At 39.0% G+C, this 20,499-nt stretch overlaps 1 protein-coding gene across 1 annotated transcript in view; it reads left to right on the plus strand.

Annotated features, from left to right (window-relative positions):
- Positions 1-20,499, plus strand: part of scn8ab (sodium channel, voltage gated, type VIII, alpha subunit b) — an 84,732-nt gene that overhangs the window by 30,199 nt on the left and 34,034 nt on the right. The window contains exons 7-11 of the mRNA XM_062997949.1: positions 7,447-7,671; positions 8,662-8,725; positions 10,384-10,525; positions 17,526-17,732; positions 17,819-18,097. Coding sequence (XP_062854019.1) covers positions 7,447-7,671; positions 8,662-8,725; positions 10,384-10,525; positions 17,526-17,732; positions 17,819-18,097 — 917 coding nt within the window. The remainder of the gene's footprint in view (positions 1-7,446; positions 7,672-8,661; positions 8,726-10,383; positions 10,526-17,525; positions 17,733-17,818; positions 18,098-20,499) is intronic.

Here is a 20,499-nt window from a genome sequence, read left to right on the forward strand (position 1 = left end):
AGCGCTGCTGGTGTTTTTAAATATCGTGTCCAGTCACTGTCCGCTCTATTAGACACTCCCACCTAGTTGGTCCACCTTGTAGATGTACAGTCAGAGATAATCGCTCATCTATTGCTGCTGTTTGAGTTGGTCATCTTCTAGTCCTTCATCAGTGGTCACAGGACGCTGCCCACGGGGCGCTGTTGGCTGGATATTTTTGGTTGGTGGACTATTCTCAGTCCAGCAGTGACAGTGAGGTGTTTAAAAACTCCATCAGCGCTGCTGTGTCTGATCCACTCATACCAGCACAACACACACTAACACACCACCACCATGTCAGTGTCACTGCAGTGCTGAGAATGATGCACAACCTAAATAATACCTGCTCTGTAGTGGTCCTGGGAGAGTCCTGACAATTGAAGAACAGGGTGAAAGGGGGCTAACAAAGCATGCAGAGAAACAGATGGACTACAGTTAGTAATTGTCGAACTACAAAGTGCTTCTATATGGTAAGTGGAGCTGATAAAATGGACAGTATGTGTAGAACCACTGAGGTGGTTTTAATGTTATGGCTGATCGGTGTATGTACATGCATTACAGTTACCATATCAACATGTGTTTTTAGAACTTCTCAGTTCAACATGATGGACATTAATATAAAGCCAGTCATTTTTTAGGACATCACATTTTGCACAGTGACATTGTCATGCTTGAGAAGAAAAGACTCCTTCCAGAACAACTGCCACAATATAGAATACTGGTGGTATTCCAAGAGGTTCAGACTGTCTACTTCCTAGCAAAGCTTGGAATCATACCCTGCTATTATGGTTCTGTTGCAACATGAACTATATGTTGCAACATGATTTAAAAAGTACCTACAAGTGCATATTTTAATAATATTTAGTGTAAAAACAATAACTAAGATGGATTTCTTAATAAAGAGTTTTACAGTGACACATTACAGCGTTTTGTAAACTTCATGTGTCAGCTTTTCTAAATGTGAAATACAGCATTTTGTCTGCCAATTCTGCTTCTCTACTCCTGGACACTGACCAGTGTACCCTTTCAAGTGTGTGTAAAATGCTCTGATTGGCTGAGTAGTAAATAAAAAGGAAAGATATCAGGCACATTTTCAGTTTTGTTACAAGATCTGTTACAAGAAAAAACACAAACGCTTTATTGGTAATTATTTTATTCATTGCAAATGCTTAATTTTTTTTATAGCTTTTAGATTTATTCTCCCCAAAACACAGTCCCAGTCATAGTTATCAAAAATAGCTCCAACTAGATGCTCAGGTGGCGCAGTTAGCAGTGGAGGGTTGTATCGGTGTAAGTAAAGCATAATGCAATCAGGGTAATTGGATACGACTAGATTAGGGGAGAAAAAGAGAAAAACATTTGTTTGAAGCAAGGACTCACTTAATCAGTACCTTTCTGTACTCTGGGGTTTTCAACTTTTCAGCTTTTGTTTCTCTCAGTGTTTCCATTTTACAATAACAGCACTTACACCTGTCTGCAGCTCTAGGCCTGTAAAATTAAACGACATTTAGGGGTCTCCGCCTACATTTGGCCATGCAGTGTTTTTTGTTTGTTTATTAGGATTTTAACATCATGCTTACACTTTGATTCCATTCATGGCAGGACAGGTAGTTACAGGTTACACAGGTTTATCAGTGCAACTTTTATGTCAAACACAGTCACAGGCGATTTTGTAGCTTTAAATTACCTAACTTACATGTCTTTGTACTGTGGGAGGAAACCGGAGCTCCCGGAGGAAACATACACAGACACAGGGAGAACATGCAAACTTCTCAAAGAAAAAACCTGGACAACTCCACCTGATAATCAAATCCAGGACCTTCTTATATGAAATTTAGTTTCAGAAAAAAACAAAAGAAAACCACACTCACTCACTCACTTTCTTAACCGCCTATCCAATCAGGGTTGCTGGGGGTGCTGGAGCCTATCCCAGCTTTTCAATGGTCGCAAGGCACACAGTAACACCCTGGACAGACCCATCGCAGGGCAGACACACACATACACGCACCCATTCACCCAGTGGCGTAACTAGGAGCTCATGGGCCCCAGTGAAAACATTTTTTTAGGCCCCCTCAACAAATATATACATATATGATGTACAGTGTATCACAAAAGTGAGTACACCCCTCACATTTCTGCAAATATTTTATTATATCTTTTCATGGGACAACACTATAGACATGAAACTTGGATATAACTTAGAGTAGTCAGTGTAGAACTTGTATAGCAGTGTAGATTTACTGTCTTCTGAAAATAACTCAACACACAGCCATTAATGTCTAAATAGCTGGCAACATAAGTGAGTACACCCCACAGTGAACATGTCCAAATTGTGCCCAAAGTGTCAATATTTTGTGTGACCACCATTATTATCCAGCACTGCCTTAACCCTCCTGGGCATGGAATTCACCAGAGCTGCACAGGTTGCTACTGGAATCCTCTTCCACTCCTCCATGATGACATCACGGAGCTGGTGGATGTTAGACACCTTGAACTCCTCCACCTTCCACTTGAGGATGCGCCACAGGTGCTCAATTGGGTTTAGTCCATCACCTTTACCTTCAGCTTCCTCAGCAAGGCAGTTGTCATCTTGGAGGTTGTGTTTGGGGTCGTTATCCTGTTGGAAAACTGCCAGTTTTCGAAGGGAGGGGATCATGCTCTGTTTCAGAATGTCACAGTACATGTTGGAATTCATGTTTCCCTCAATGAACTGCAGCTCCCCAGTGCCAGCAACACTCATGCAGCCCAAGACCATGATGCTACCACCACCATGCTTGACTGTAGGCAAGATACAGTTGTCTTGGTACTTCTCACCAGGGCGCCGCCACACATGCTGGACACCATCTGAGCCAAACAAGTTTATCTTGGTCTCGTCAGACCACAGGGCATTCCAGTAATCCATGTTCTTGGACTGCTTGTCTTCAGCAAACTGTTTGCGGGCTTTCTTGTGTGTCAGCTTCCTTCTGGGATGACGACCATGCAGACCGAGTTGATGCAGTGTGCGGCGTATGGTCTGAGCACTGACAGGCTGACCTCCCATGTCTTCAACCTCTGCAGCAATGCTGGCAGCACTCATGTGTCTATTTTTTAAAGCCAACCTCTGGATATGACGCCGAACACGTGGACTCAACTTCTTTGGTCGACCCTGGCGAGGCCTGTTCCGAGTGGAACCTGTCCTGGAAAACCGCTGTATGACCTTGGCCACCATGCTGTAGCTCAGTTTCAGGGTGTTAGCAATCTTCTTATAGCCCAGGCCATCTTTGTGGAGAGCAACAATTCTATTTCTCACATCCTCAGAGAGTTCTTTGCCATGAGGTGCCATGTTGAATATCCAGTGGCCAGTATGAGAGAATTGTACCCAAAACACCAAATTTAACAGCCCTGCTCCCCATTTACACCTGGGACCTTGACACATGACACCAGGGAGGGACAACGACACATTTGGGCACAATTTGGACATGTTCACTGTGGGGTGTACTCACTTATGTTGCCAGCTATTTAGACATTAATGGCTGTGTGTTGAGTTATTTTCAGAAGACAGTAAATCTACACTGCTATACAAGCTGTACACTGACTACTCTAAGTTATATCCAAGTTTCATGTCTATAGTGTTGTCCCATGAAAAGATATAATGAAATATTTGCAGAAATGTGAGGGGTGTACTCACTTTTGTGATACACTGTATCTGTATATATAAATGCTATATCAGAATGAATTACAGGTTCTCGCCCTCTTTTATTATTTTACTTAACGAAAATATTGTAATATTATATTGTATATTGTAATATAGTGCCCCTGCCCCCCTTGCCCCCTTTGGTAGTTACGCCCCTGCATTCACCTATAGGGCAATTCAGTGTCTCCAATTAACCTGACTGCATGTTTTTGGACTGTGGGAGGAAACCAGAGCTTCAGGAGGAAAACCACGCAGACACAAGGAGAACATGCAAAGTCCGCACAAAAAGGACCCAAACCACCCCACCTGGGGATCAAACCCCAGACCTTCTTGCTGTGAGGCGACAGTGCTAACCACACTACGCTCAACAATATAAAATCACTTAAGAATAACAGCATTGCTTTGTGCATTTTAGAACATCATGTTAACATGCCTCTAATATGAATAATGCTTTATATATTGAAATGTTTATTAATGTCCTAGATGACTCACCAAGACTGCCAAGCCTAGTTTGAAACATTACTGCTGCATGATGCCTCCTTAAACACTTGCTTTTAGTTCGTCTTCCTTTTAGCTTTTGTTTTTCAATTTTATGACTGGCTTTCTTGGGATTTCTGCATCCTTTGTTCTTGTTTTATCATTTTAAAAAATCCCTCCTTTTTCTTATTTGAAAGAACTCGGAGTGGAAAGAGAGACATCAGAATATAAGACTTATTATCGGGTATTATCAGGTATTTACAGATTGTTTAGGTGTGTTATTTCCTGACAAAGATGGTAAATTACCACATATTCCATCCATGTACATATTAAATGTATATGTATAATGTTTCACCTGGCAATGGATATTTTTACGCTGGAATTTTTCATTCATCTGGTGTCTCTCAAACAGGAGGAACGAGCTGGTAAAAGACAGATGCTTTTTGGATCTGAATGACTGGTTAAAGTGGCATTTTTACCATGATGATGAAGTGATGATGATGTTGCTGCATTCAGCCTTGGCGTTTAAATGACCTGCATGCAACCCTTTGCCTGTCCTCCTCTCCTCTTACTCTCTCTGTGTTGTCTCTTTGCTTTTCTGTATGGGGCTGCTATGTTATCTATGATCTTAGTAGGTGTTAAATATTGAATATACAGTCAGCTCAAGAATTATTGGCACTCTGGGTAAAGTGGATAATTTATTCTATCACTAAAATATTTGTATTATTATTATTTTTATTTTATTATTAATTATTTACATTTTTAATATAAAATACATATAATATACCTATATGTAGGTTAGGTGTAGTTACAGCTAATATCTAAATTATTAAGTAAATTAAAAAAAAATTATTTAAACAGACTTTTGTTGTTACCAGTAATTCTAATAATCCTGGAGCTGACTATTTTGTGTGTGTGTGTGTGTGTGTGTGTGTGTGTGTGTGTGCATGTATTTAAGCTATACTCTATACTGTGTGTCTCCGCAAGGTCTCCACACTTTATTATACGTAGCTACTGCCGTGGTTTGGTACTTATGGTACCTACTGTATCACCAAGTTATCTCATATCTACATACAGTAAAGTTTAGTATTAAACAAACTAAACCACATAAATGAATAAAATAATAAATAATGAAATAAAACAATTTGCTATAGTAAAATGCATATGATTTGCAATTCTTCTTCCTGCCACTGTATTGATTTACACTTTTATAATCAATTTAGACTTTCTTTTTAACCTCGGCTAAAGTTCCATGTACAAAGTTCTATAATAAAATTACCAAACCTCATAACCACCAAATGTATGATCTTCAAAATCATATACTAAACATACGATAAGATGTGGTATGTACTGTATGTGTATACATATAAAACCCCTAATAACCTTATGAAAGAATAACATTAAAGAAGGTGTGCTTTAATGATAGAAATAATTAAAATCTCAAGACTGCTGTCCTTTACAACTTTATGTTCATTTTGGCTTTCACTGTGTTAGACTTTCCATAACAGGGACAATAGTGTAAGTGATTTTTTTGCCTTTGATCAATTAATACATTCTTGAAACTATTTATTTTGTTTAGCAGTATTGCACTGTAGATCAGTTCTAAAAAAAGTTAAATCTGAATTCATTTTAATATTCATTTGTGTGGAGGATCATGAGGAGAGACCTTAATTCTCTATTCCTATTTGTTCTTATTTTCTTGTATGTGCTCAAGGTTATATACTGGAGACCTCTAGAACGTTTTCTCATATGTGCAATGTGTGTGTGTGTGAGAATTTTTGAAAGTGGCAGGCTCTCAAATGTAGATTTTTGCTGTTTATTAGACAAGGTCCAGGTAGTAAAAACAGTAATAATAGTCTTATCCTAAAGTCCACCTTTGTAAATGACCATTTAAACTCTAATTGAAAAAAAGCTTAACATTACTTAATGTACTCAAGTAATAAACTATAAATATATTCCTAAATTATTTAAAATGATCAATTCCTTTATTGATTTGATGTGCGGTTTTGGTACCTAAAGGCACACTGCATTGCATTTTTATGGGTTTAAAATGACAGAAAGCTAAACATTAAAATTGGTAATTTGTTTTCCAAATATTGGATGTTGCATCAGATGCCTGTAGGAACAGTATTCATTAAATGATTACAAATTGTACTAAAGAAGAAAATAATATGAAAAGAATGTTTCATGCTCTCAACAATTAATATACTGTTTATTTTAGATTCATTACTTGTACCCGAGCTGAAACATTAAAGGTAGGTATTTTAGACTGGGGTAAAGCCAGATTCCAGTTTATAAAATAAACCTAAAACCTGCAGTGTAATTCTATTTGTTTTAAAGGAAAAAAAAACTTGACTAATAAAAAATTAATGACCAGTTAAATGCAGATATTACTAAAATAAATGTTTTCCTCTAAACTTTACTACTAGGTCAGCTGATTTTAGTTTTATGAGTAAATTTACTTTATGTGGTAGCCAGTTACCAGCTGCCTTTATTTGTCATATACACTATATTGCCAAAAGTATTCACTCGTCTGCCTTCACACGCATATGAACTTGAGTGACATCCCATTCTTAATCCATAGGGTTTAATATGATGTTGACTGTGGAATATTTAGTAGTGAGGAAATTTCACGACTGGACTTGTTGCACAGGTGGCATCCTATCATGGTACCATGCTGGAATTTACTGAGCTCATGAGAGTGACCCATTCTTTCACAAATGTTTGTAGAAGCAGTCTGCATGCCTAGGTGCTTGGTTTTATACACCTGTGGCCATGGAAGTGATTGGAACACCTGAATTCAATTATTTGGATGGGTGAGTGAATACTTTTGGCAATATAGTGTATATATATAAAGTGTACAGTACAATAAAATTATTTTTCCTCATAAAAGTGCAGGGTCAGACATTGTACGGCATCACTGGAGCTGAGAGTGTTAATGGGGCTCAAGGGCAGCTGCATGACAGAGCCAGGATTTTAATCCTTAACCTTCGAGTTGGTAACCCACACTCCTATCCACTAGACTAGGCTACCACTATCTCTCTGTGATAAACGTAAAGTAACATAAAATAATACACCTTTCTGTAGGATTACAATTTGAATTAGGGGCAGGGATGGCAATATTAAACACTACAAATCTTAACATGAAAAACTTGAGATGTGTGTTTGTGGGGGGGTAGTGAAGTATGTGTGCTCTACCTGTTCATATGTAGACAGTTAAAAACAAAGCTGTATGTGTTAAGAAAGTACAACCTATGTGTATGTCTGTCTCATCTTAGGACTGAAGACCATTGTGGGGGCTCTGATCCAGTCAGTAAAGAAGCTGTCCGATGTGATGATTCTCACTGTCTTTTGTTTGAGTGTATTTGCTCTTATTGGCCTTCAGCTCTTTATGGGCAATCTTCGGCAAAAATGTGTGATCTGGCCCATTAGCAATGAGACAGTCACCTACCTGGCCAATGGAAGCAAAGGCTTTGACTTCAGTGAATACATCATGAATGACAGTAAGTTAATTTAAATTAGTAAAGCAATCAGATAGACAGATCCTCCTTAAAGTAATGACATTTTAAACCATCAAAACATAAAGCAGACTTGGAACAGCTCAACAACTTTATCATTATTAATACTCGGAGATCCATAAATATTTATGCACACTGATGAGAAAATTAATTATGAGCACCACCTAATATACTGATGCACACTGTAGTGCTGCCAAAACAGCTGTAACCTGCTGAGGCATGGAGTCAGTAAGACCTCTGAAGGTGTCCTGTGGTAGCTGGTAGCAGGACTTTACCCGCGTGTCCTTCAGTTCCTGTATGTTGCATGGTGGACTGGCAGCAGATCATATCTTCAATTCCTCATTATGTTCCTCATCATAGTGTCAGGGTGTATCATCCTACTGCAACAAACCACCTCCATTAGAAAATACCATTACCATAAATAAGTGTACATGGTTGGTACACTCCCAGTCCTATGACCAGACTCAGTCTTTCCCATCAGAACATTGCCTAAAGCGTCACACTTCTTCCACCAGCTCGTCATCATCCAACAGTGCATCTTGACACCATTTGCACATGTTATTAGCCATCCACATGATGTAAGAAAATAGGATTTACTGTCCCAGGGAACTTGGCTTTTTTAGGCGTTTTTAAGGGTGAACAAGAGTTAGAGGGGGCATTTTGACCTCTCTGAAAGGCTTCTGGCCTTTTTGAAAAAGTGCAGTGCATTATAGATAGAAGTATAACCAAAGTAGTGAGGAAACATCCGGGATTGGGATTGGAGAAGAACATGGAAATGTTTCCAAATTTCTACACATTTATGGATATTTATGGATCGTATTGAGGGTAGAGTTGTAGAGATGTTTCTGTGCATGTGTTTCTCGGCTATCAAACATATAAAACTATGAATTTTTATTTATTTAATTATCAAAACTTGATTGATAATTAAATTAGTAAGATGTTCATTCTTTAACTCATATTTTCTTGCTGTTCCAGCTAACTTCTACTTCCTACCTGGCATGTTAGATGCTTTGCTGTGTGGAAATAGCTCTGATTCTGGGTGAGACTTGCAAACACATTATACATAAAAACAACAAAACCAAACTGTCTTACATAAGATGGTTGGTCACTATGAGTTTCCAGAACAGCCTAAGTGTGCCTTGGTGTTAATTCAAGAAGTTTTTGGAACTGTACTGAGAGGAAGAGATTTTAATAATGGTACCACTGGTTATAACAGTAAATCTACCTGAGATGTTCAACTGGTTTGAGTTTCTTTAGATCTAATCCTAGTCCTAATCAATACTTTAATCCTAGGTTCTAAATCAGAAACATAACTAAGCTTGAGTGTAATAATTCTTGTAATCATAACAGTGGTTGCTAGACCAGTATTTTCATTTTGCTAGCATGCTGAATCAGTTGTATTCTGTTTGGAAAGCTTAAGGACTATGAGGAATGGAAGGCAGCAGAGTTGCATTATAAAATGGAAAGAACAGCCTTAATAAGCATTTAAGAGAAAGGAAATCAATATGATGTGCAGTCGAGAAGCTCGGTTATTATTTTTAGTAGTAGTCTGTATTATTTATGTTTACAATTATTTCTGATTCACAGTGAAAACATGTTTAATACAGAAAAAATAAATGTTAATGTGCTAGTGTGTGTTTTACATTTAAATAATAATGACACATGTTAAAGTTGTTGATAAGTACCCATGCAACCATGCAAAAAAGACCGGGAAGGTGAGTGACTACATTTTTAACTAATAAAATATGTTAAAGATTTCTGTATTATTTACTTATGAGAAAGCTTAATATCTTAAAGAACATGTATGAGCCAAATATTAAGCACTGAATTGTCTTGGTATAAGTCAAGTCAAATTTATTTATACACTTTCCTTTCACAACGGACATCGTCTCAAAGCAACTTTACAGAATCCAGGACCAACAGAACAAAAACCCCTATTGAGCAAGCTGAGGGCGACAGTGGCAAGGAAAAACTCCCTTAAAATTACAAGACGAAACCTTGAGAGGAACCAGACTCAGCAGAGACCCATCCTTCTTGGGTGGCCTGGAGGATACTTTAAATAAATAGAATTTACACAAAACATACAAACACAAAATTAAATTGAACTGAAAGTTATAACTAGCAAAAAATAATTGGAGTTCTTCATTATTCAGTCCAGTCAGTGATAAAGTCCATTGTAAGTTCTGGACATTTTTGGTGCAAACATGTCAGGTTTCCATCCCATCTAGCAGAAGCAGCATTGTTGGCACAGCAGTCTCGACTTGCAGTGTTTAACCTCGAGAGGGTGAACAGGTTTCCGTCAGAACCACTTCGGGGTAAAACAACAGAAGATGTAGTTACAATGTGAAATTGTTAAGAGTAAAATATAAGTTTTTCAAAGAGTAGCTTTAGACTCTGGCACCCCTAATTATTACAGCATAACTAAGTTTACTTGTTTAGTTTAAAAAGACTAATCAAAAGCCCGAGTAAATGAATATGTTTTCAATCTAGACTTGAACATCGAGACTGTGTCCGAGTCCCGAACAGAATATAAGGGTATAAGAAAACAACAGACTTGGAGAAGGAAATCATTCCACTTTGCATTGTGTTTTTTCCTATAAAAGAACACTTTGTTGGATGTTTTTGTTTTTATGTTAAACATTATCTAAATAAACATGTGGTATTGTGAACTTTTGGAATATTCGTGTGTGTTGTTAGGCGCTGTCCAGAGGGTTACACCTGTATGAAGGCAGGCCGCAATCCAAACTATGGGTACACCAGCTTCGACTCATTCGGTTGGGCCTTTCTTGCTCTCTTTCGACTCATGACACAAGACTTCTGGGAAAATCTATACCAGCTGGTATGTATTTATATTCCTTCTGTGCTGTTCCCTGCTCTCTTTTGTCCAGAGGTTAGAGTCAAAGTCTGTTAGTGTTAGATTAGAGCATAAAACAGAGATCTGAGGTTTCAAAACACTTAGAGGACATCCTCAGGACATTCTCAGAACTGCATACTTTAAAAAAGTTCTGGTCCTAATTTTAGGTTGTCAAGTTAGTTTGCAATTGTAAATATTGTATTACTGGCCAGGTGTAATGTGCCAAATAATCTTTAATAATGTTTTCTTGTTTCTTCCATAAGCCCAGGATGTTTTCTTTTTTCTTCCATAAGCCCAGGGTGTATTGAATTTTTACTGAGTCAGCATCAAATTTCTTTCTCAGTGGTGCTAATGCGTGAGAGCAAATTCTTGCAGCACCACCCTCGGTGTAAATATCAACTGTCAGCTGTGGATGATGTACATCTTCATTTGTCTTATGTTAATTAAAGAATAATTTGATAATAACATTTCTACTGTACTGAGCAGAAAGCCATTTAGCCATAATGCCATTTATGTGACATAAATAATTAAAAATATATTTATTTTTATTTGATCATTTTAATTCATAAGTTGTTTATTGTATATATTTTATATATGTTTTATATTTGCTACATACACTGATCAGCCATAACATTAAAACCACCTCCTTGTTTCTACACTCACTGTCCATTTCATCAGCTCCACTTACCATATAGAAGCACTTTGTAGTTCTACAATTACTGACTGTAGTCCATCTATTTCTCTACATAACTTTTTAGCCTACTTTCACCCTGTTCTTCAATGGTCAGGACCCCCACAGTGACAATGACATGGTGGTGGTGTGTTAGTGTGTGTTGTGCTGGTATGAGTGGATCAGACACAGCTGGAGTTTTAAATACCGTGTCCACTCACTGTCGGCTCTATTAGACACTCCTACCTAGTTGGTTCACCTTGTAGATGTAAAGGCGGAGCCGATCGCTCATCCATTGCTGCTGTTTGAGTTGGTCATCTTCTAGACCAGTGGTTCTCAAACTGTGGTACGCGTACCACTGGTGGTACGTGAAGCAGCACGAGGTGGTACGCCAGATAATCTCGGAAAAGTAATTACATGCACCGAAAAAAAAAATTATAATAATAAATAAAAAAATAACAATGTGTAAATTACTAATAAAATTCTTATAGTTCTGTTTTAATAAAATCAGTTTAATTAAAACAAATCGTATTAAAACTAATGTGTTATTTAAAATATTCGGGGCTACGCAGACACCGTACTTCATTACGTCTATACTTCACGTTCGCGGTTTCCATCTGGAAATTTCCGAAACGGTATCAGTAAAGTTATCAGTAAAGTTATCAGTAGATCTCTCGCTTTTATCAGATCAGATCTGCGTTTGAAGCTCACTGATCTCGTTCCTGGCTGCTCCGCTAAACAGACGCATCCCACTCACTCACATGCCGATTCTATTGAACGGATCTTTGAAATGAACGAAAGGAGCCGAGTCTTTTATTTCTGCACAATTCTTATCGGCTGTAATCCACCCATTCAGCTTCCATCAGTAAAGGGGAATTAATCGTAAATCGTAATAAAGGCTGTGTATTGTCGATATTCAAATCCGAAACACTTTTAGTATTGCGGAGAACGAGACACACACACACACACACACACACACACACACACACACACACACACACACACACAGAGAGAGAGAGAGAGAGATAGTAGTATAATTACAAATAATTTAGAAATAAACTATGAACTTGTTTAATTCTGTTAAATCTGATTATTTCATTGTGCTTATGTTTTAAAGCAGAAACAAACAGTCACATCTCTGTACAAGAGAGGATTGTTCTGAAACTTAATGAAATGCAACCACAGTCTGCCTCTTCCCTGTAGTGTTTTTGCCTTTTGAAATGAATCTTTCTCATTTAAGTGATGTTTGAATTAGGCCTACATTTAATGCAAATTTGATGTTAATATCGAGGGTGTCTTATAGTTTACCTAGTAGCGTGGTGTCACTTTTTGAACGGCTCCTTGAAAGGAACCGAGCCAAAATATCCAGCTCCCGTCAAGAAGCCATAATTCCCATCACTAATATACAGTATATATATATATATATATATATATATATATATATATATATATATATATATATACAGGTCCTTCTCAAAAAATTAGCATATTGTGATAAAGTTCATTATTTTCCATAATGTAATGATAAAAATTAAACTTTCATATATTTTAGATTCATTGCACACCAACTGAAATATTTCAGGTCTTTTATTGTTTTAATACTGATGATTTTGGCATACAGCTCATGAAAACCCAAAATTCCTATCTCAAAAAATTAGCATATCATGAAAAGGTTCTCTAAACGAGCTATTAACCTAATCATCTGAATCAACGAATTAACTCTAAACACCTGCAAAAGATTCCTGAGGCTTTTAAAAACTCCCAGCCTGGTTCATTACTCAAAACTGCAATCATGGGTAAGACTGCCGACCTGACTGCTGTCCAGAAGGCCATCATTGACACCCTCAAGCAAGAGGGTAAGACACAGAAAGAAATTTCTGAACGAATAGGCTGTTCCCAGAGTGCTGTATCAAGGCACCTCAGTGGGAAGTCTGTGGGAAGGAAAAAGTGTGGCAGAAAACGCTGCACAACGAGAAGAGGTGACCGGACCCTGAGGAAGATTGTGGAGAAGGGCCGATTCCAGACCTTGGGGGACCTGCGGAAGCAGTGGACTGAGTCTGGAGTAGAAACATCCAGAGCCACCGTGCACAGGCGTGTGCAGGAAATGGGCTACAGGTGCCGCATTCCCCAGGTCAAGCCACTTTTGAACCAGAGAAGCAGCACTGGACTGTTGCTCAGTGGTCCAAAGTACTGTTTTCGGATGAAAGCAAATTTTGCATGTCATTCGGAAATCAAGGTGCCAGAGTCTGGAGGAAGACTGGGGAGAAGGAAATGCCAAAATGCCTGAAGTCCAGTGTCAAGTACCCACAGTCAGTGATGGTCTGGGGTGCCATGTCAGCTGCTGGTGTTGGTCCACTGTGTTTTATCAAGGGCAGGGTCAATGCAGCTAGCTATCAGGAGATTTTGGAGTACTTCATGCTTCCATCTGCTGAAAAGCTTTATGGAGATGAAGATTTCATTTTTCAGCACGACCTGGCACCTGCTCACAGTGCCAAAACCACTGGTGAATGGTTTACTGACCATGGTATTACTGTGCTCAATTGGCCTGCCAACTCTCCTGACCTGAACCCCATAGAGAATCTGTGGGATATTGTGAAGAGAAAGTTGAGAGACACAAGACCCAACACTCTGGATGAGCTTAAGGCCGCTATCGAAGCATCCTGGGCCTCCATAACACCTCAGCAGTGCCACAGGCTGATTGCCTCCATGCCACGCCGCATTGAAGCAGTCATTTCTGCAAAAATTATTGAGTGCATAACTGAACATAATTATTTGAAGGTTGACTTTTTTTGTATTAAAAACACTTTTCTTTTATTGGTCGGATGAAATATGCTAATTTTTTGAGATAGGAATTTTGGGTTTTCATGAGCTGTATGCCAAAATCATCAGTATTAAAACAATAAAAGACCTGAAATATTTCAGTTGGTGTGCAATGAATCTAAAATATATGAAAGTTTAATTTTTATCATTACATTATGGAAAATAATGAACTTTATCACAATATGCTAATTTTTTGAGAAGGACCTGTATATATATATATATACAGTGTATCACAAAAGTGAGTACACCCCTCACATTTCTGCAGATATTTAAGTATATCTTTTCATGGGACAACACTGACAAAATGACACTTTGACACAATGAAAAGTAGTCTGTGTGCAGCTTATATAACAGTGTAAATTTATTCTTCCCTCAAAATAACTCAATATACAGCCATTAATGTCTAAACCACCGGCAACAAAAGTGAGTACACCCCTAAGAGACTACACCCCTAAATGTCCAAATTGAGCACTGCTTGTCATTTTCCCTCCAAAATGTCATGTGATTTGTTAGTGTAACTAGGTCTCAGGTGTGCATAGGGAGCAGGTGTGTTCAATTTAGTAGTACAGCTCTCACACTCTCTCATACTGGTCACTGAAAGTTCCAACATGGCAACTCATGGCAAAGAACTCTCTGAGGATCTTAAAAGACGAATTGTTGCGCTACATGAAGATGGCCAAGGCTACAAGAAGATTGCCAACACCCTGAAACTGAGCTGCAGCACAGTGGCCAAGATCATCCAGCGTTTTAAAAGAGCAGGGTCCACTCAGAACAGACCTCGCGTTGGTCATCCAAAGAAGCTGAGTGCACGTGCTCAGCGTCACATCCAACTGCTGTTTTTGAAAGATAGGCGCAGAAGTGCTGTCAGCATTGCTGCAGAGATTGAAAAGGTGCGGGGTCAGCCTGTCAGTGCTCAGACCATACGCCGCACACTACATCAAATTGGTCTGCATGGCTGTCACCCCAGAAGGAAGCCTCTTCTGAAGTCTCTACACAAGAAAGCCCGCAAACAGTTTGCTGAAGACATGTCAACAAAGGACATGGATAACTGGAACCATGTCCTATGGTCTGATGAGACCAAGATTAATTTGTTTGGTTCAGATGGTCTCAAGCATGTGTGGCGGCAATCAGGTGAGGAGTACAAAGATAAGTGTGTCATGCCTACAGTCAAGCATGGTGGTGGGAATGCCATGGTCTGGGGCTGCATGAGTGCAGCAGGTGTTGGGGAGTTACATTTCATTGAGGGACACATGAACTCCAATATGTACTGTGAAATACTGAGCAGAGCATGATCCCCTCCCTCCGGAAACTGGGTCGCAGGGCAGTGTTCCAGCATGATAATGACCCCAAACACACCTCTAAGACGACCACTGCTTTATTGAAGAGGCTGAGGGTAAAGGTGATGGACTGGCCAAGCATGTCTCCAGACCTAAACCCAATAGAACATCTTTGGGGCATCCTCAAGCGGAAGGTGGAGGAGCGCAAAGTCTCGAATATCCGCCAGCTCCGTGATGTCGTCATGGAGGAGTGGAAAAGCATTCCAGTGGCAACCTGTGAAGCTCTGGTAAACTCCATGCCCAGGAGAGTTAAGGCAGTTCTGGGAAATAATGGTGGCCACACAAAATATTGACACTTCAGGAACTTTCACTAAGGGGTGTACTCACTTTTGTTGCCAGTGGTTTAGACATTAATGGCTGTATATTGAGTTATTTTGAGGGAAGAATAAATTTACACTGTTATATAAGCTGTACACAGACTACTTTTCATTGTGTCAAAGTGTCATTTTGTCAGTGTTGTCCCATGAAAAGATATACTTAAATATCTGCAGAAATGTGAGGGGTGTACTCACTTTTGTGATACACTGTATATATATATATATATATATACACACACACCTAATTAATGTGAGCCTTATGTGGTTCTGTGATGAGAAACATAGGTGGTACTTGGAAGTTTCGATTTGATAATGGGTGGTACTCGGTCTAAAAAGTTTGAGAACCACTGTTCTAGACCTTCATCAGTGGTCACAGGACGCTGCCCACAGGGCGCTGTTGGCTGGATATTTTTGGTTGGTGAACTATTCTCATCAGCGCTGCTGTGTCTTATCCACTTATACCAGCACAACACACGCTAACACACCACCACCATGTCAGTGTCACTGCAGTGCTAAGAATGATCCACCACCCAAATAATACCTACCTGGTCCTGGGAGAGTCCTGACTATTGAAGAACAGCATAAAAGGGGGCTAACAAAGCATGCAGAGAAACAGATGGACTACAGTCAGTAATTATAGAACTACAAAGTGCTTCTATATGGTAAGTGGAGCTGATACAATGGACAATGTGTGTAGAAACAAGGAGGTGGTTTTAATGTTATAGCTGATCGGTGTATGTTATTTTTTAATTTAAAATTAATTTACTAATTTAAAGTGTTTTTTTTTTGTGTACTCTACCCACCGCTGCAAGTAACATATGCATTATTCTAAATGAAATAGATGAGAAAATTAAAGAATCCATTCAAATATTTAGATAGTGAAATAACCATGCACATCACTACTGTATACACGCACAGAAGTGAATGTTGTTAAGGTACTGCTCATAAATGTTTACAAAATCCTAGTCAATTGTTACTGTAAAGAAGTGGTTGTCAACTTATATTAATTGTACATTTGGTAGTGGGTTAAAGCAAATTTTATAGGTTGTATTTATTAATTACTCAACACTGAGATCTACTGTGTTGGTTGCCGCTATCTGTTAGTAAGCAAGTAAAAGTTTAATAGTAGCATTGAATTGGTGTTATTTACAGTGCGTTCCTCATTTGTGCACATTATTTTTGGGATAGGGTCTGGATCCAATGCTATCCTAGTACAGATAAAGTTGCTACTAAAGATAAAATAAAAAAATGGGTTCAGGGTAGGAATAGCACACTTACTAATGTAAACCTAATCTTGATCAGCCAGTTTACATACTGGCATGACTTTGTGATTAAAGGGAACCAGATGAAGCTAAACCTGGGTCACTGAGACTAACACTTTCTGCAGTACTGTCTTGACATCTGACATTTTTTTTGCACTTTAAATTTTAGTAAAATAATTACTATGTTGGACGACGCGGTGGCTTGGTGGGTAGCACTGTCACCTCACAGCAAGAAGGTCCCAGGTGGAGCAGCCTGGGCCCTTTCTGTGTGGAATTTGTCTGTTCTCCCATTGTCTGTGTGGGTTTCCTCCGGGAGCTCCGGTTTCCTCTTACAGTCCAAAGATGTGTAATCAGGTTAATTTGAGATACTAAAGTCTCCCTAGGTATGAGTGAGTGTGTGAATGTGTGTTGCCCTGTGATGGCCTGGCAACTTGTTCAGGAAGTTTCCTAACCTTTGCCTGGTAATTTGGACCCATCGTGACCCTGAATAGGATAAAGCGATGATAACACAGACAATAAATGAATGAATTATTATGCAATATAGTGAATTGCTATAACTTTTACATTTTTGTTTCTTAGACTTTACGAGCAGCGGGAAAGACCTACATGATCTTCTTTGTGCTGGTGATCTTTGTGGGCTCCTTTTACTTGGTGAATCTGATCCTGGCTGTGGTTGCCATGGCCTATGAGGAGCAGAACCAGGCCACCATTGAGGAGGCTCAGCGGAAGGAAGATGAGTTTAAAGCCATGCTGGAGCAGCTCAAAAAACAACAAGAGGAGGCACAGGTACACACACACACACACACACACACACACACACACACCTTTCTTGTCAGTCATATGTTTACCATTTTCCTTTGTTTTAATCTCAGGCCCAGGCCATGGCCACATCAGCAGGGACAGTATCAGAGGATGCTGTGGAGGGTGATGGAGGAGGACATCTGTCCCGCAGCTCCTCAGAAGTGTCCAAGCTGAGCTCTAAGAGTGCCAAAGAGCGACGAAACAGAAAGAAAAAGTGGAAGAAGGAGCAGGAGAAGGAGAAAGGTGACACTGAGAAGGCGGTCAAATCAGAGTCGGATGATGCCAGTAAGAGAAGTCGTTTCCGTTTTCCTGATAACAGGCTTGGCAGGAAGGCCTCCATTATGAATCAGGTAAGAGCCGTTAATGCTCTTCCATGGAAATAATCGGTGTATGGAAACACATGTATGTAACCCTGGAATATAATGAATGTGCTATGGATAGAGTTTGTTGTGTAGTCATGTTGACAAGAATAAATAATAAAGAAAAAAGTCTGAGAAATATTGTGACCGTCTTAGAATTGTATAAGCCAATCCATGACTTCTGAAGGGAGAAGCTCAACGTTGCAACACCAATTAGGAGAAACCCAATCTGAACCTTGCTCTCTCAGACATGGCCAGTTGTGGTGGTGTTTGGGTAGCTCAGCAATCTAATGCATTAGCTCAAATAGGCACAACTGGCAGTCTAAGGGAGGCAGATCAAGTGGACTCCGATGCTGCTTTGCAGTTGCGACCTCTGCTGTCTGGTGGAGTGACTACACTATTAATGGGATATTCTCAGAGTTTTGAGCATGTCTCTCTGTATGCAGTACATCAGATGAAAAGGGCTAAGATAGGTAAGCAGTTAAGGTACTGAATCAGTACTCAGTCATAATTGTAAAAGCGTCAGCTAAATGCCATAAATGTAAAATCTGCAGCTCTCCCTGGTCAGTGCAGGGGTGGTATAAGCGGCAAGACAATTGCAATGAGGGAATAGGCAATGATTAGACTGGGAGAAATTTGGGGGAAAACATGGCCAAGAAATATGGGACAGAAAGACATGGGCAATCTGTTAAGCGGATGGTTCTACACATGTCCAATTTTATAGCTTTAGTTTGCTATAATTTGCATTTTATTTTTAACAACTGCTTTAACCTGCTGAGTGTTGCGTCAAGTCTGGAAACACTGGGCGCAAGGCAGGAATACCCTAGACAGGGCGCCAATCCATTGCAGGGCTTCGGCCTCCCCCCTTCTACTCAGACTTAGCCAATCATGCATTTAGCACTACCTAAGGAAAAGTATTACCTAAAAGGTGTGTCTTTTGTACAGGTGCTCTTTTGCATCAGCTGTTATGACTAATAGCTGCAGTTGTCAGTAAAACGTAGTAAAGTCAGGTTCCTCCCAGCTCGGCTTGGCTCCTTCTTTCTGCGCTGTGCGGTTAAAGCCCCTTTTGCTGAGTCATCGTCCATTTGACTATTGTGATTAGACAAAGTGCAGAAGCCTTGAGTCCTGAGATCTAAGAATGTGCCTGTGCTTATTCATCTATCTACAATATCCATATTTCTTTTTTATATCCCACCTTCACTGTCTCCCCCTTTTGAAATCTCACATTTTCCTTTTCTGCTGAGAATTTCCTACATATTTAGTTTGGCTTTTTTCCTGCAATCAATGTCTTTGTTTTTGCACAGGTAATTCGTTTTTTTGCAGTAGTTGTACTGTATTTATGTGTAGTAATGTCACTTTGAATGACTGTTTTAGGGTATTTAACAAATAGGATAAAGAAGCCTTCCATGTCTCTCATCTGTTTATTATTTATGTGACTTACACCGATGAGGCATAACATTATAACCACCTTCCTAATATTGTGTTGGTCCCCCTTTTGCAGCCCCATACGCAACAAACTGCAATGCACTGTGTATTGGGGTGAAAGACGAATAGGGTGTTCCAAGTACCAAAAAAATGAAATGGTTAAATTGTATAATTTTTTCATTTAATATTGTGCACAAATGTGTCACCTATGTAAATATGTATTTTTTTTCTCAGCATTTTGCTTATTTGATAATTTTAGTGTTGTTGACACACAACAAGAGCACAAAAATGTCATTCAGTGCAACGACTAATTTATGACAAAATACACACACAAGGAACAATCTTAGCCATTTCAAATTTATAAGTTTAGTATATCTCTTACAAAAGATTTAAAACCTCAGAAGAAACTGTACTTACTCTGTTTTGAATTTTCTGTGCATGTGCATTGTCATGTTGCACTGAATGACATACTCCAAATTATCCTGTTACATCAGAATATTCATGACTTAATTTGTTTTTAAGTTCTTTATTGATTAAAGTAGCAGTAGTAGAATGAAAATATTACTACATCATGAAAAAAGTAAGGCAATGAAAAACATAGCTAATGAAGCCATCATAACAACTTGTAAGGCACCAGAACAGTGTGGAAGTGTGGAATTTGTGTCATAACACGTGAAAAAGTTGCTGCAGTAAATCTAAATTCATTCAGCCGTGAAAACCATTTGAAGTCGCATTTTATTTCATGAACTGAACAAATGTTTTCCAGTCTTTTGATGTTAATCTTGAGGTTCTTGCTGTACATGGCTTTGGTTCTGCGATTATGATTTTGACATCAGACTTAAGGTAGTAAATTTCATCAGGTGGATTTGGCCACACAAAGGAATTTCTGTTTCAATTTTGTAGCATGCAGCTAACTTGCACCTCATCTCCTACAGACAGCAGTACCTGCCCAACGAATGGCAGGTCAT

The sequence above is a fragment of the Trichomycterus rosablanca genome, chromosome 6 (genome assembly GCF_030014385.1).
Source record: "Trichomycterus rosablanca isolate fTriRos1 chromosome 6, fTriRos1.hap1, whole genome shotgun sequence".
Lineage (NCBI taxonomy): Eukaryota > Metazoa > Chordata > Actinopteri > Siluriformes > Trichomycteridae > Trichomycterus > Trichomycterus rosablanca.